We start from the raw sequence: 11,243 nt of genomic DNA on the forward strand, positions 1-11,243 counted from the left end.
AATTCTATTTCAAAAAATTACTTTTTTTTTCTTCCCATTTTTTTTTTTTACTTTTAATACTTTTTTGAATAATTGTGTTCAAATCTGCAATTTAGTTGTTATCATCGGTCTGTTTAATCAATTTAAGTGTTTTATATTCGTTATACAGCATTTTAATCCTTTAAGTTGCACTCCTTGAAAATATTTTTTGGCCCACATCTTGTTTTAAATAATATGCTGACACAACTCTGATAGACAGTAACAAAGACTATAGAATACACAAGACATGTCACTCGTACCTTTTTGAATGGGGAAAACTGTAACAGTCATTATGGTGAATAAAGCCCCGCCTACTTGTACAGGAGCCAATCATCGAACACTATATGTCAAATAAAGCCCGTCTTCTACTACAGGAGCCAATCATCGATCAATATAAACTGACGATACTGCGGGCAGGGGCTTAGACCAGACGTGAGTTTCTGCAGATTTTCTGTGATTTGGATGTTTAGAAATAAAGCTAAAGAGAAAGTTGTTTAATTTTATTGATGATCCCTAATATGAAATTCAATTGTGAGCTTGGCAAGCAGTTTTGGAGAGTTTGATGTTTCCCTATTAAGACATAATGCCTGAGCATACTGCCCGAGAGGTGTTTCAAAGATGGCCGCTGATTTAAATGACTTGCCTTAAAAGGACTTTGATAGTAATAAGCAATTAAAATAATAATGATAACCAATGGATAAAAGGTCAATCAGGTGGTTATGATGCCTATTAAACATTCTTAATTTAAAACTTTCTTTTCATACTATCCAAACCATTGTTTCTTGATTTAATCCAAAATCCACAATTTAGCTGCCATCATATCTCTGATTATTTTATAAATTAACATTTCTCTATTATTTTTATTCTTTATAAGTAGGCCATCTGTCATTTTGTGAAGGGGAAGTACAGCATGCTTTGTATGATAAGCCTTGATCATGTTTTCACACTAGAGTTTACACGCTTAAATGCCCGTGGATATTTCTGATTAATGAAGATGGCATCTGTGTGTATTTATAGACCAGTAAAGTCCAAAATATGCGTACTGTCATAATTAATACATTTATTGGTGAAGGCAGGGAAATGTGACATTGCAACTGATCATTTTAACACTTATAATGTTACTTCTTTCCTTTTTTCTTGCCAGCTTTGCCTCCAGTTTTTGGAGGTTCTTCATCACCCTCTTTTCCGGAGGCAGCTTTAATTCTCTTCTTCCCAAGTGGAGTCTTAGCATACCAGTTCTGAGGAAAAAAATGTATCAGAAGGGTTTACTTTTCCTTCTAAAAAAGTAATACTTTATAGTCAAGTTAGCAATCAACTTGCAAAGCCATGCTATCAGACATTTATTAGACATGCTGACAAAAAATCAGTGATTAGTGGCTTACTTTTAGCGCCTCTTCTTCTTCCTGAAACACAGGGTCGATTCTAGCAAGCGGAGACACAAATTCTGAGGCAGTGAGAGGACGTTTGGGAAACTGCTGAATCCGCCGTTCAGTCAAGATGCTACGCACCACCTGCACCATGTGACCCTGCGTGTATCCATCAGAGATTTTTGCCAGGGAGCTGAGGTCCAGGTCACCGGTCACTTCTCCTCCGTTCTTTTTTATCAACTCTTTCCACATTACTGAGAAAAAAACATTCAGATGGAAAACTAAAAAACCTTTGAGATTAGGTCACATTTTACAACAAGTTTTCATTTATGTTAGTTAATGTATGAACTGAGAATGAACAGCTGAAATATACAGCTTTAATTAATCAGAGTTCAACATTGACTAATGCATTGTTAAAATCCAAACTTTGTTAACATTAGCTAATGCATTGTGAGTTAATTTGAACTAACAATGACAACTTTATTTTTATTAAATAAACGTTTAAAAGATGAATAAATACTGTAACAAAGACTGTAGAATACATAAGACGTGTCACTTGTATAGTTTTGAATGGGGAAAAATGTAACGCTCAATATGGCGAATGAAGCCCTGCCTCCTAGTACAGAAGCCAATCAGCGATTGGTATAGACCAGGGGTAGGGAACCTATGGCTTGGGAGCCACATGTGGCTCTTTGACCAAAATATGTGGCTCTCCAGCTGTCTCCCTTCAATAAAAAATTTAAACTGTCACTACAAATAAGTTTCCTATTAAAAATACAATTAAATATACCTTTTTATTGTATATTTTTACAGCAAAATGAATAAGAATAAAAGAACGTTTCAACCAATGTGTGTGTGCGGCGCTGTGGATTAACTTGGGGATTAATCTGACAGCAATAAAGGGCATGCAACTTACATTTCTATGGTAACCTTGCACAAGTAAATTCAAACAACGTTAATGAGTGTTGATGGCGAAAAGAAAAATCTATAAATGGTCCTTATATCCCAATGGCTCTTCAAAAAAAAACATTTGCCAAAAAGAATCAGAAATGGCTTTTGCTGAAAAAAAGGTTCCCGACCCCTGCTATAGACTGACAATTCTCTGGGGAGGGGCTCAGACCAGATGTGAGTTTCTGCAGATTTTCTGTGACTCGAATGTTTAGAAATGAAGCTACAGACTCAGTTATTGTTTAATTTTATTGTTGATTCCTAATATAAAATTTAATCATAAACCTGGGACGCAGTTTTGGAGAATTTGATGTTTCCCCATACAGAAAGAATGCCTGTGCGTGCTCCCCGAAAGGAGTTTCAAAGATGGCCGCCAATTGACTTTGTCTGAAATAAATGTATTGTTTATCATTTGTTCACATGAGCGAATGCATTAAGCAATATAAGCTAATGAAACCTTATCGTTAAGTGTTACCTGTTTTTGCTTAATTTCCTTTAATGTATTTAGTCAACTTTTCAGGTGAGTATGACTTTTTTAAACGGAAATAACATTCAGCAAAGATACATAAGATTAATGATCAGTGTTGGGGTAACGCATTGCAAGTAAAGCGATTTACAAAATATTATTACGTATCTAAGTAACAAGTAACACATTACTTAAAAAAATTTAAGTAATAATATTTAAGCTACTTTTAAAAAATCCTTTAATTAATTCACTTTTAAAAAATAATTTGCTGGATTAAAATTAGTGTAATCATGTTAAATCTCACTCAATATGAGAATGAGCTCCAAACAAGAACAGACAGAAACCAAGAGGTTAGAGCCTTACATTTCTGTGACGGAAGTATTCTCATTATTTTGAACACATGGAAGAAAAGGAGATAGTCTCAATGGACAGTGATTTTACTGATTGAATAGAACAACATACAAAAGTAGCAAACACATTGCTTTCAGCTTTTATTAATCTGTATATTCGGCATGTATAGTGTCAGGAAGTTCTCAGAAGTTAGCATTATTGTAATTTTTTTTTTTTTTAATAGGTAAATGAAGGTGTAAGTTATACAGTGTGTCATTAAATGCAGATTTCCTCTTTTTGGAAAAAATGTTCTGAAAGAGATTAAGCCTCAGACAGGTATGAAAAAGTAACTCGAAAGTAACTCAAAAGTAACATACCAGAATTACTTTAAAAGTAACTAAGTAACGCAACAAGTCACTTTTCTGGGGAGTAAGTCTTGTAATGGATTGCTTTCAAAAGTAACTTTCCCAAACACTTTTTTTGACACAGAATATTTTAATTGCAAATAAATGCAGTTTTGTTCTAATGTATTATTTATTTTAAAAAAGCTAAAACAGTCTTAACAAAAACTATAAATAAACAGCAGTTTTCAACATTCACATGAATAAGAAATGTGATTCTGAAGGATCATGTGATAAAAAAACGGGAGTGATAGATGCTGAAATGTATATATTAATTTATTAATATATTTTATGTGCTCTAGCACTTAATGATTTGAACAAAATATAGAAAAAAATGTTTACCATATCTGGACGCATAGTCTGGTCGAGGTATGAGGATGATCTTGTTGTAGAATTTGCACAGAGATTTCAGGTCTGCGCTGTGTGGATCACTTGTTGTCCCTACTATTAAAACACAATCTTCTCCTCTGATGGACTTGAGGATTTTGGGCAAATCTTTCTTCAGTCGCTTTGGATCTAACTGTGTATGCACTGGTATTAAATCCAAGGAATCCACTTGATAAATGTCATTTTACCACAACATTTTTTTTTACCTCTTTCTCCTCTTTTGGTACTTTTCTGTAAAACATCTTCTCAGCATCTCCGATCCAAATGACAGATGGCTGCATTAGTCTGGCAACCTATAATGAGTACATCAAAACATTGATATTTAGCTAGGGAAAATATCACATATTTATGCCAATATGACACTAAACTTTACCTTAAACACTAGGTGCAGCATCATCTGCAATCCGTTTCTACCAGGGTATTTTTTAGCCACGTTTAAAGGTGACAGGTCAAACAGATTGGCTCCGGTCTCCTGGCAAATGGCATGAACCAACATTTTTTTACCCACTCCTGATGGTCCTACAAGCAGGATGGTCTTCACCAGGGGAGACTTCTCATGAACTGCTTGGGAGCCTATAGTAGAAATAGCTGTAGGTAATGCTTTACTTGAAGGGTCATACAAGCTTTATAATTAAGATTTTCAGGCATACTTATGACAATGGCCATTAGGTGTTAGTCATTCAGGTGAAAAGTTGACATTATTATGTCTTAGTTAAAAAATACATCATAACTTGTCATAAATCTGTCATAAATATGATTGTGCCATTAATTTTATAACAGCGTCATTGATATATTGATATATATATATATATATATATATATATATATATATATATATATATATATATATATATATATATATATATATATATATACACACATACATATATATATATATATATATATATATATATATATATATATATATATATATATATATATATATATATATACATACATATATTTCTTTTTATTTTTGTATTTTTTTTAATTAATTTTATTTATTTTTTACCTAAACTATAATAGTACAAATCGAATTGTTCAATAAAATGTCATTAATTTAATATTAACAACGCTGTTATACAATTATTTGACAGAAATATTTGAGAAATTTTAACAACCAATTAATTTTGTTTTACTTAAAATAAGTGATCCGAAAAAAATCATGACACAATTCTAATGGCCTCATGACAATCATGTTTATGACAGATTTATGACAAGGTACTCTGTCTTGGCAGTGTAAAGTTGTGATGATGCATTCGTTTATATCAAGTTGTCATAACAAATACATCTCAAAAAATGTTATCTTTGCATTTAATATGACATAACTAACATGTGTCATGCCATAATTATAAAAGTGTCATGACAGTTTTATTAACACACCTTTAATTAAAGTGTTACTGAAATGTTTTATTTGATCCATTCGATTGGCCAGTTTGGTAACATTTTGCTATTTTATTGTTATTTTAAAATTATAGGAAATCCTGGGCAATTCCTTTTCTCACCTAGTGGTAAGATAGCATAGAGGGCTACAACTTGCCGAACATCAGATAAAGATGGCATAGGCTCAATGTCAGACTGTCGTAGAGTTGTGCCAAGGTAGCTATAGTCCCCTATAACAGCACAGCAGATATGTCCAGATATGTTATATTGGCAGTGCATATGATTTGTAAACTGTACATATAATTATATCAATTTATGAACTTCTGAAAGACATTTCAAAGCTGTAATATGTGTAGGGATCATATGAAAATATATAAATACCTAGATAATCTTTTAGTTTTACATTCTCTGGCTTTTTTAGCAATTCCTGTTCAACTAGCTCTTCAAAAAGTGACTCGGTGGTCCTAAAACAGGAAAGAGATTCATTAAATGTTAGTAAAATATACAGTGTAGTACACTGGCATTCAAATGTCTTTCAAAAAATTTATTGTTGTTATTTTGTTTGTAGGTATATTACGGTTGCAATTATCTATTTTTAAAGTATACATAGATAATATTTTACTAGTTTTTACAATTTACAAAAAAAAATATATATATATATATATATATATATATATATATATATATATATATATATATATATATATATATATATATATATTATAGGATGACTGTTATATGATCCTTCAGAAAGCATTGTTTTTCTGTACAAAGCAACATTACTTCATTTTATCAATGTTGAAAACAGTTGTGCTACTTATTATTTTTTGCCTAAATCCTGAATGAAAGCAATAAAGAGCAGTTATAATGACTTATTTCATATTTTAAACTTATTAAAAAGCAGTAAAAATAAATAAACAAACCTATCTGCTGTAAGATCTTTGTCCTTCTTCTTCCTCTTTGCGCTTTTTGACGCCTTCTTTTTCTTTGTAGAAAGAAGCAAAATGTGCATATGGATAATCAGTATAATAATAATAAACTGTATAATAAATGAATTGTGACCAGGCATATGCAAAAACAATTTCACTTTCTTTAGTTACAGTGTGTACTGTGTGTCTCCAGTGTTATCCGATAAATTCATGTAAATAGAAGTGATTTACTGTACTTTTGCGGCACCCTTGACTTTTCCGCTTTTTTCTTTATCCACAGCCAGCTTCCAATTAGCCAGTTCCTGTCTCATCAGTTCATCCACCTGAACAAGCAACAAAAACCAGCATCTCTTAAAGTCAGGATTAACGTTATAAAAATGACAAGGATTGCGAGGGACGCGTGGCCTTAACTGCTTGATCTCAGGGAAACTTTCAAAATAAAAATGGCAGCAAATGAAAAACAGCACGTACAGTTTAACAGCAGTCACTATCTTTTACAAGCCATTATTTATAAAAAGACATCACTCACCTGCTTTCTTATTTCCACCTCTATCTCCTTTCTTTTGTCCTCCTTTATCAGCTCCAGCTCATGTCTCTGACTAAAATTCTTGGACTCGTTTCGGTTTTTCCAAACCTCTGCAGATCAGATGAGATAGTCACACCCGCTCTCTTGAGACTGATATGATTTTATTATAACACAATAATGTTTAATTCTTCGATTTCCCTTGCCAGAATAGGTCTTGTGACTCCTCTCAAGGTCTGGCAGACAGGCAGATGGCAGCATCTTCAGTCCGGGCTCTTCCTCCTGTGACAATACAGGTATATGTTATGTTAGAGATAAAGTTATCACAGGAAAAAAAAAAACTGACAGGCATATCAGCAGACCTACTCACAGCGGAGGGCTGTTGTATAAGACTGAAGGGTTTTATTCTGAGAAAACAATCGTCCTGGATGTACTTTATCCCGCTGATTACATGGCTACTTGCCACAAATCATACAAATTTAAAACAAAACATTGTTTTAGGCAGTAATAGTCAATTAAGTCTTTGATGGAGTATACACCACATAACCTGCGCAGTATTTAGACACAAGGTGGCGTCAAATATAATGCTGACAGAAACTAAATTGGCTGAATAAAGTATAGACTATTATCATTAATTCAAAAGATGGCGCTAAACAGTCAAAAACTGCTAAAATGGCAGAATGTGGATGTCAAAAATCTCTAAAAAAAAAAAAAAAAAGTAGAATGTGGATGTAAATATGGATGAGCCTGTATTATTTAGCAGTTGTTATCTTGAGATAACATACGTTGGAATATTGTGACTGACAATCAGAATAAATTTTCAGACGGCAGTATAATGAAAATATTTTAAATATATACTTTTGATAAAATATATGCTCTTTTGAAGTGTAACAATTTTGTTATCTGTGTAATTTTAGATGGCATAATTGAGGTCCTCTCCTCACTTACCTCATCTTCGATTTTGCCTTTCTTTGCTTTTTCTTTGGTGTCCTCCTTACCCTTTGGATTTTTATTGGCATCTTCTTCTTCCTTTGCTGCCAGTTCTTCTGCCAGCTTCAAACCAGATATTGATTTTGCCAACAAAAACAAACATTAACAAATGCTTTATATAGTATGTAATGACTTTATTTAATCATAATCTTAATGGACTAAATGTATATAGAACATCCACACGTTTAATTCTACTAAAAAGGATTCGGGATAAAAGAAGACAGTTTCCAAGACAGTCTCCAACAAATTTAAATACAAAATTTAATAGAATAAAACAACAATTTATAAGAAGTTCTGAAAAGTGTTGAGTGCTGCATTTATATTGTTAGAATCTTGTCTGTTTATTAGTAATTGAAAAACACACGTATGTACCTTATGTACCATCGCTTATGTACCATCCCTTAATTACATCTTACTGACTATTAATAAGTAGTTTACTGAGGCAAAAGTCACAGTTAATAGTTGGTTAATAGAGAAGAATTGTAATTCAATCACAAATTAGTTTGAATGAATGATTAAATGACTGACATTATTGGATAAATCTGTGTTTTGAAATATTAAATTAAATAATAATTCAATTATATAATTGTAACAGTTATTATCTACTGGGGTAATGATGTATTGATACAATCTTTATTTGAAGCATTAAGTTCTTTTTAGAAGTTGATTTACTTTTTTTATTGATGAATAGACAAGTGATTAGAATAGATTGCATAGACATAACAAAATAACTGTTTTATATTTAATGATTCTAATTATTATTATTATATTAATCTACATCTAAGCCTGTTCTATATTTAGTTTTGATTGAAAATGAATTGATTGATAGTCACATGACAATGTGTTTACCTCCTCAGGTGTTTTCTCTGCGAATATAAGAGCTGATCCTCCATCCTCCTCCTCTGGGTAGTCAGGAAATGAGCCTGTTGCATCACTATTCACAAGTACACATGTTAAATGTTGTTAAAGATGCCAAAAGACAATAAAATTGAATAACAATAATAAAAGGGATAATATTAATGACAAGAGATCCCAATTACCGGCACTCAATGAACCACTGTCGGATCTGATCTTTCATGGTCTCTTTCATTTCTGAGCCCTCCACTTCCCTGAGCTGATGAACAACAGATCCAATGGATTTCTGATAGTCATCCTCGTGTTCTTCTTGCCTGGTCCGCCTCAAGGCCTTATTGTTCTGGGCAATCAGCTCAGTTTGGGATGGATAGGATAGTTTTGGATCCAGTGCCTAAACACGGCAAAGTCAGAGTATGAAATGAAAGGAAACAGTATTAGAGTTCCATCTACTGGTGGCACAGTCAACATGTGGGCAAACATTAAAGCGCATATGTTAATGTGCTTTGCATTTATAGATGCTTTAAACAGATCAAAAGTACCTTTTAATTAAAACCAAGATGTCATTTAATATGGGACGATGCGGTGGCACAGTGGGTAGTGCTGTCACCTCACAGCAAGAAGGGTGCTGGTTCAAGCCTCGGCTGGGTCAGTTGGATTTTGCGTGTGGAGTTTGCATGTTCTCCCCGCATTTGCATGGGTTTCCTCCAGGTGCTCCGGTTTCCCCCACAAGTCCAAAGACATGCGTTACAGGTGAACTGGGTAAGCTAAAATTGTCCGTAGTGTATGTGTGTGAATGAGAGTGTATGGGTGTTTCCCAGGAATGGGTTGCAGCTGGAAAGGCATCCGCTGCATAAAATATATACTGCATAAGTTGGCGGTTCATTCCGCTGTGACGACCCCAGATTAATAAAGGGACTAAGCCGAAAAAAATGAATAAATGAATGAATTCAATATTAAATTCATTAATTCATTCATTAATTTTCGTCTTAGTCCCTTTATTAATTCGAGGTCACCACAGCGGAATGAACCACCAACTTATCCAGCACGTTTTTACGCAGCAGATGCCCTTCCAGCCGCAACCCATCTCTGGGAAACACATACACACTCATAAACTAAGGACAATTAAGCCTACCCAAGTCACCTGTGTCACATGTCTTTGAAATGTGTGGGAAACCGGAGCACCCAGAGGAAACCCATGCGAAAACAGGGAGAACATGCAAATTCCACACAGAAATGCCAACTGACCCAGCCGAGGCTCGAACCAGCGGCCTTCTTGCATTACCCACTGTGCCACTTTTTATTATGTTTCTTGAATCAGCATATTAGAATGATAAATTAATATTAGAATGATAAAGAAATAAACTGTATTTTAAAAAAAGTATTTTTTAAATTATAATAATTAATGTACAATATAAAATATAATAAATAATAATTAAGAAATTGTTATTTTAAATTGTACTACTACTTTATTTAATTAGTTTAACTGTATCTTTAATTAAAAAAATGTAAACTTAGTGACTTGTTTTTAAATGGTTGCGACACCGTTTGAATGTGCATATTTCTCTTTACCATTCCAAGGAAAATCATTTCCTCCTCACGTAACCTTTTAGTTATTTTTCTTTGCATGAAGCCTCTCCACACCTAAACAGAGATGTTGATTTGTTTAAGAAAAATTACAGCTGTTATACAGTGTAATAACCATGATATAATCATTGCGTCCCAATAAAACAGTATACTGTACCTTCTGGATACAAACTGCTGCCTGGTCAGAACTAACTGTCTCTATATCAGCTCTCTTTTGTCTCTCAGAGTCTCTATGGATCTCTCTCATGAACTTTGCCCTCAGTCGACCTTGCCGTGCTCTTTCAGCCACTTGAATGACTTTAATAGTCCTTTCCAGGGTCAACATCCGCATCACAGGAGGCTTGGAGAGGCAAGAGAAGTCATGTCAAGGGGACAAACATTCTAATCATTGTCATTTATGATAAAACACAATCAACTGAACTCACTCCTGACTTTTCCATGACATCCATTTGGTTTAATATAGCAGCAAACATTCTCTCTCTATCCTGCAGCACTTTATTACGCTCACGAATAAAATACCTGGGAATTGGAATCTCAAGGTCCTCCTTTGACAAATATGAGATTGAAAGGATTATTTATCATTATAAATACACTCATGAAATCCATTAAAGTATAAGAAACACTCTATTGAAACTCACAGGGGTTAATTTCAGGTCTTGGATGACGTCGTCCATATAGTGGTACTCTGAAAATTCCTTTTCCACCATTTCGTTCTTGAGCTCCAGAACACGGCCCATCACACTGTCCAGCACCTGCCTAATTACACGCCTCTTTTGGGGGTGAACGCTTTGGTCATAGGCCTCTTCCAGGTGTCTGAAGATCTGCACATAGCGAACATAGAAAGTGGCGATCCTTTGGAAGAACACCACTCTGTCTCTCTCAGGGCGAATAGGCTCTTCTGGAAGTTCTTGAGGCAGCAAACAGCTGAGCTCCTCATGAGCTTCGGACCAGAGTGAATTGTATGTGCTGGTGGAGAAAAACTTTTTACTACAGTATTTGAACTAAATAAATCCAAATACAAAGCTTTATATATAAAATTCACAGACCACCTGAAATTTACTT

The 11,243-nt window shown here is 33.9% G+C and overlaps 1 protein-coding gene across 12 annotated transcripts in view; it reads right to left on the bottom strand.

Moving 5' to 3' along the window:
* Positions 1-1,058: 1,058 nt before the first annotated feature.
* zgc:153738 overlaps positions 1,059-11,243 on the bottom strand; it is a 50,122-nt gene continuing 39,937 nt past the window's right edge. For 4 of the 12 annotated variants that reach the window (XR_012383736.1, XR_012383737.1, XR_012383738.1 and 1 more), the window contains exons 2-19: positions 10,820-11,147; positions 10,607-10,726; positions 10,339-10,521; positions 10,167-10,238; positions 8,783-8,988; positions 8,592-8,676; positions 7,701-7,805; positions 6,959-7,034; positions 6,759-6,865; positions 6,461-6,552; positions 6,224-6,285; positions 5,682-5,764; positions 5,423-5,530; positions 4,291-4,490; positions 4,124-4,210; positions 3,873-4,050; positions 1,401-1,639; positions 1,059-1,256 (exon numbers count right to left, since the gene is read on the bottom strand). Coding sequence is in view for 7 of the 12 variants with exons in the window: in NM_001079968.3 (NP_001073437.3) it covers positions 1,137-1,256; positions 1,401-1,639; positions 3,873-4,050; positions 4,124-4,210; positions 4,291-4,490; positions 5,423-5,530; positions 5,682-5,764; positions 6,224-6,285; positions 6,466-6,552; positions 6,759-6,865; positions 6,959-7,034; positions 7,701-7,805; positions 8,592-8,676; positions 8,783-8,988; positions 10,167-10,238; positions 10,339-10,521; positions 10,607-10,726; positions 10,820-11,147 (2,446 nt within the window). In the remaining 5 variants the exon portion in view is untranslated. The remainder of the gene's footprint in view (positions 1,257-1,400; positions 1,640-3,872; positions 4,051-4,123; positions 4,211-4,290; positions 4,491-5,422; positions 5,531-5,681; positions 5,765-6,223; positions 6,286-6,460; positions 6,553-6,758; positions 6,866-6,958; positions 7,035-7,700; positions 7,806-8,591; positions 8,677-8,782; positions 8,989-10,166; positions 10,239-10,338; positions 10,522-10,606; positions 10,727-10,819; positions 11,148-11,243) is intronic. The other 8 variants (XM_068222970.1, XM_073909541.1, XM_068222969.2 and 5 more) reach the window with 4 other exon arrangements.

Source organism: Danio rerio, chromosome 8, assembly GCF_049306965.1.
Source record: "Danio rerio strain Tuebingen ecotype United States chromosome 8, GRCz12tu, whole genome shotgun sequence".
In the NCBI taxonomy this organism is placed as follows: Eukaryota; Metazoa; Chordata; class Actinopteri; order Cypriniformes; family Danionidae; genus Danio; species Danio rerio.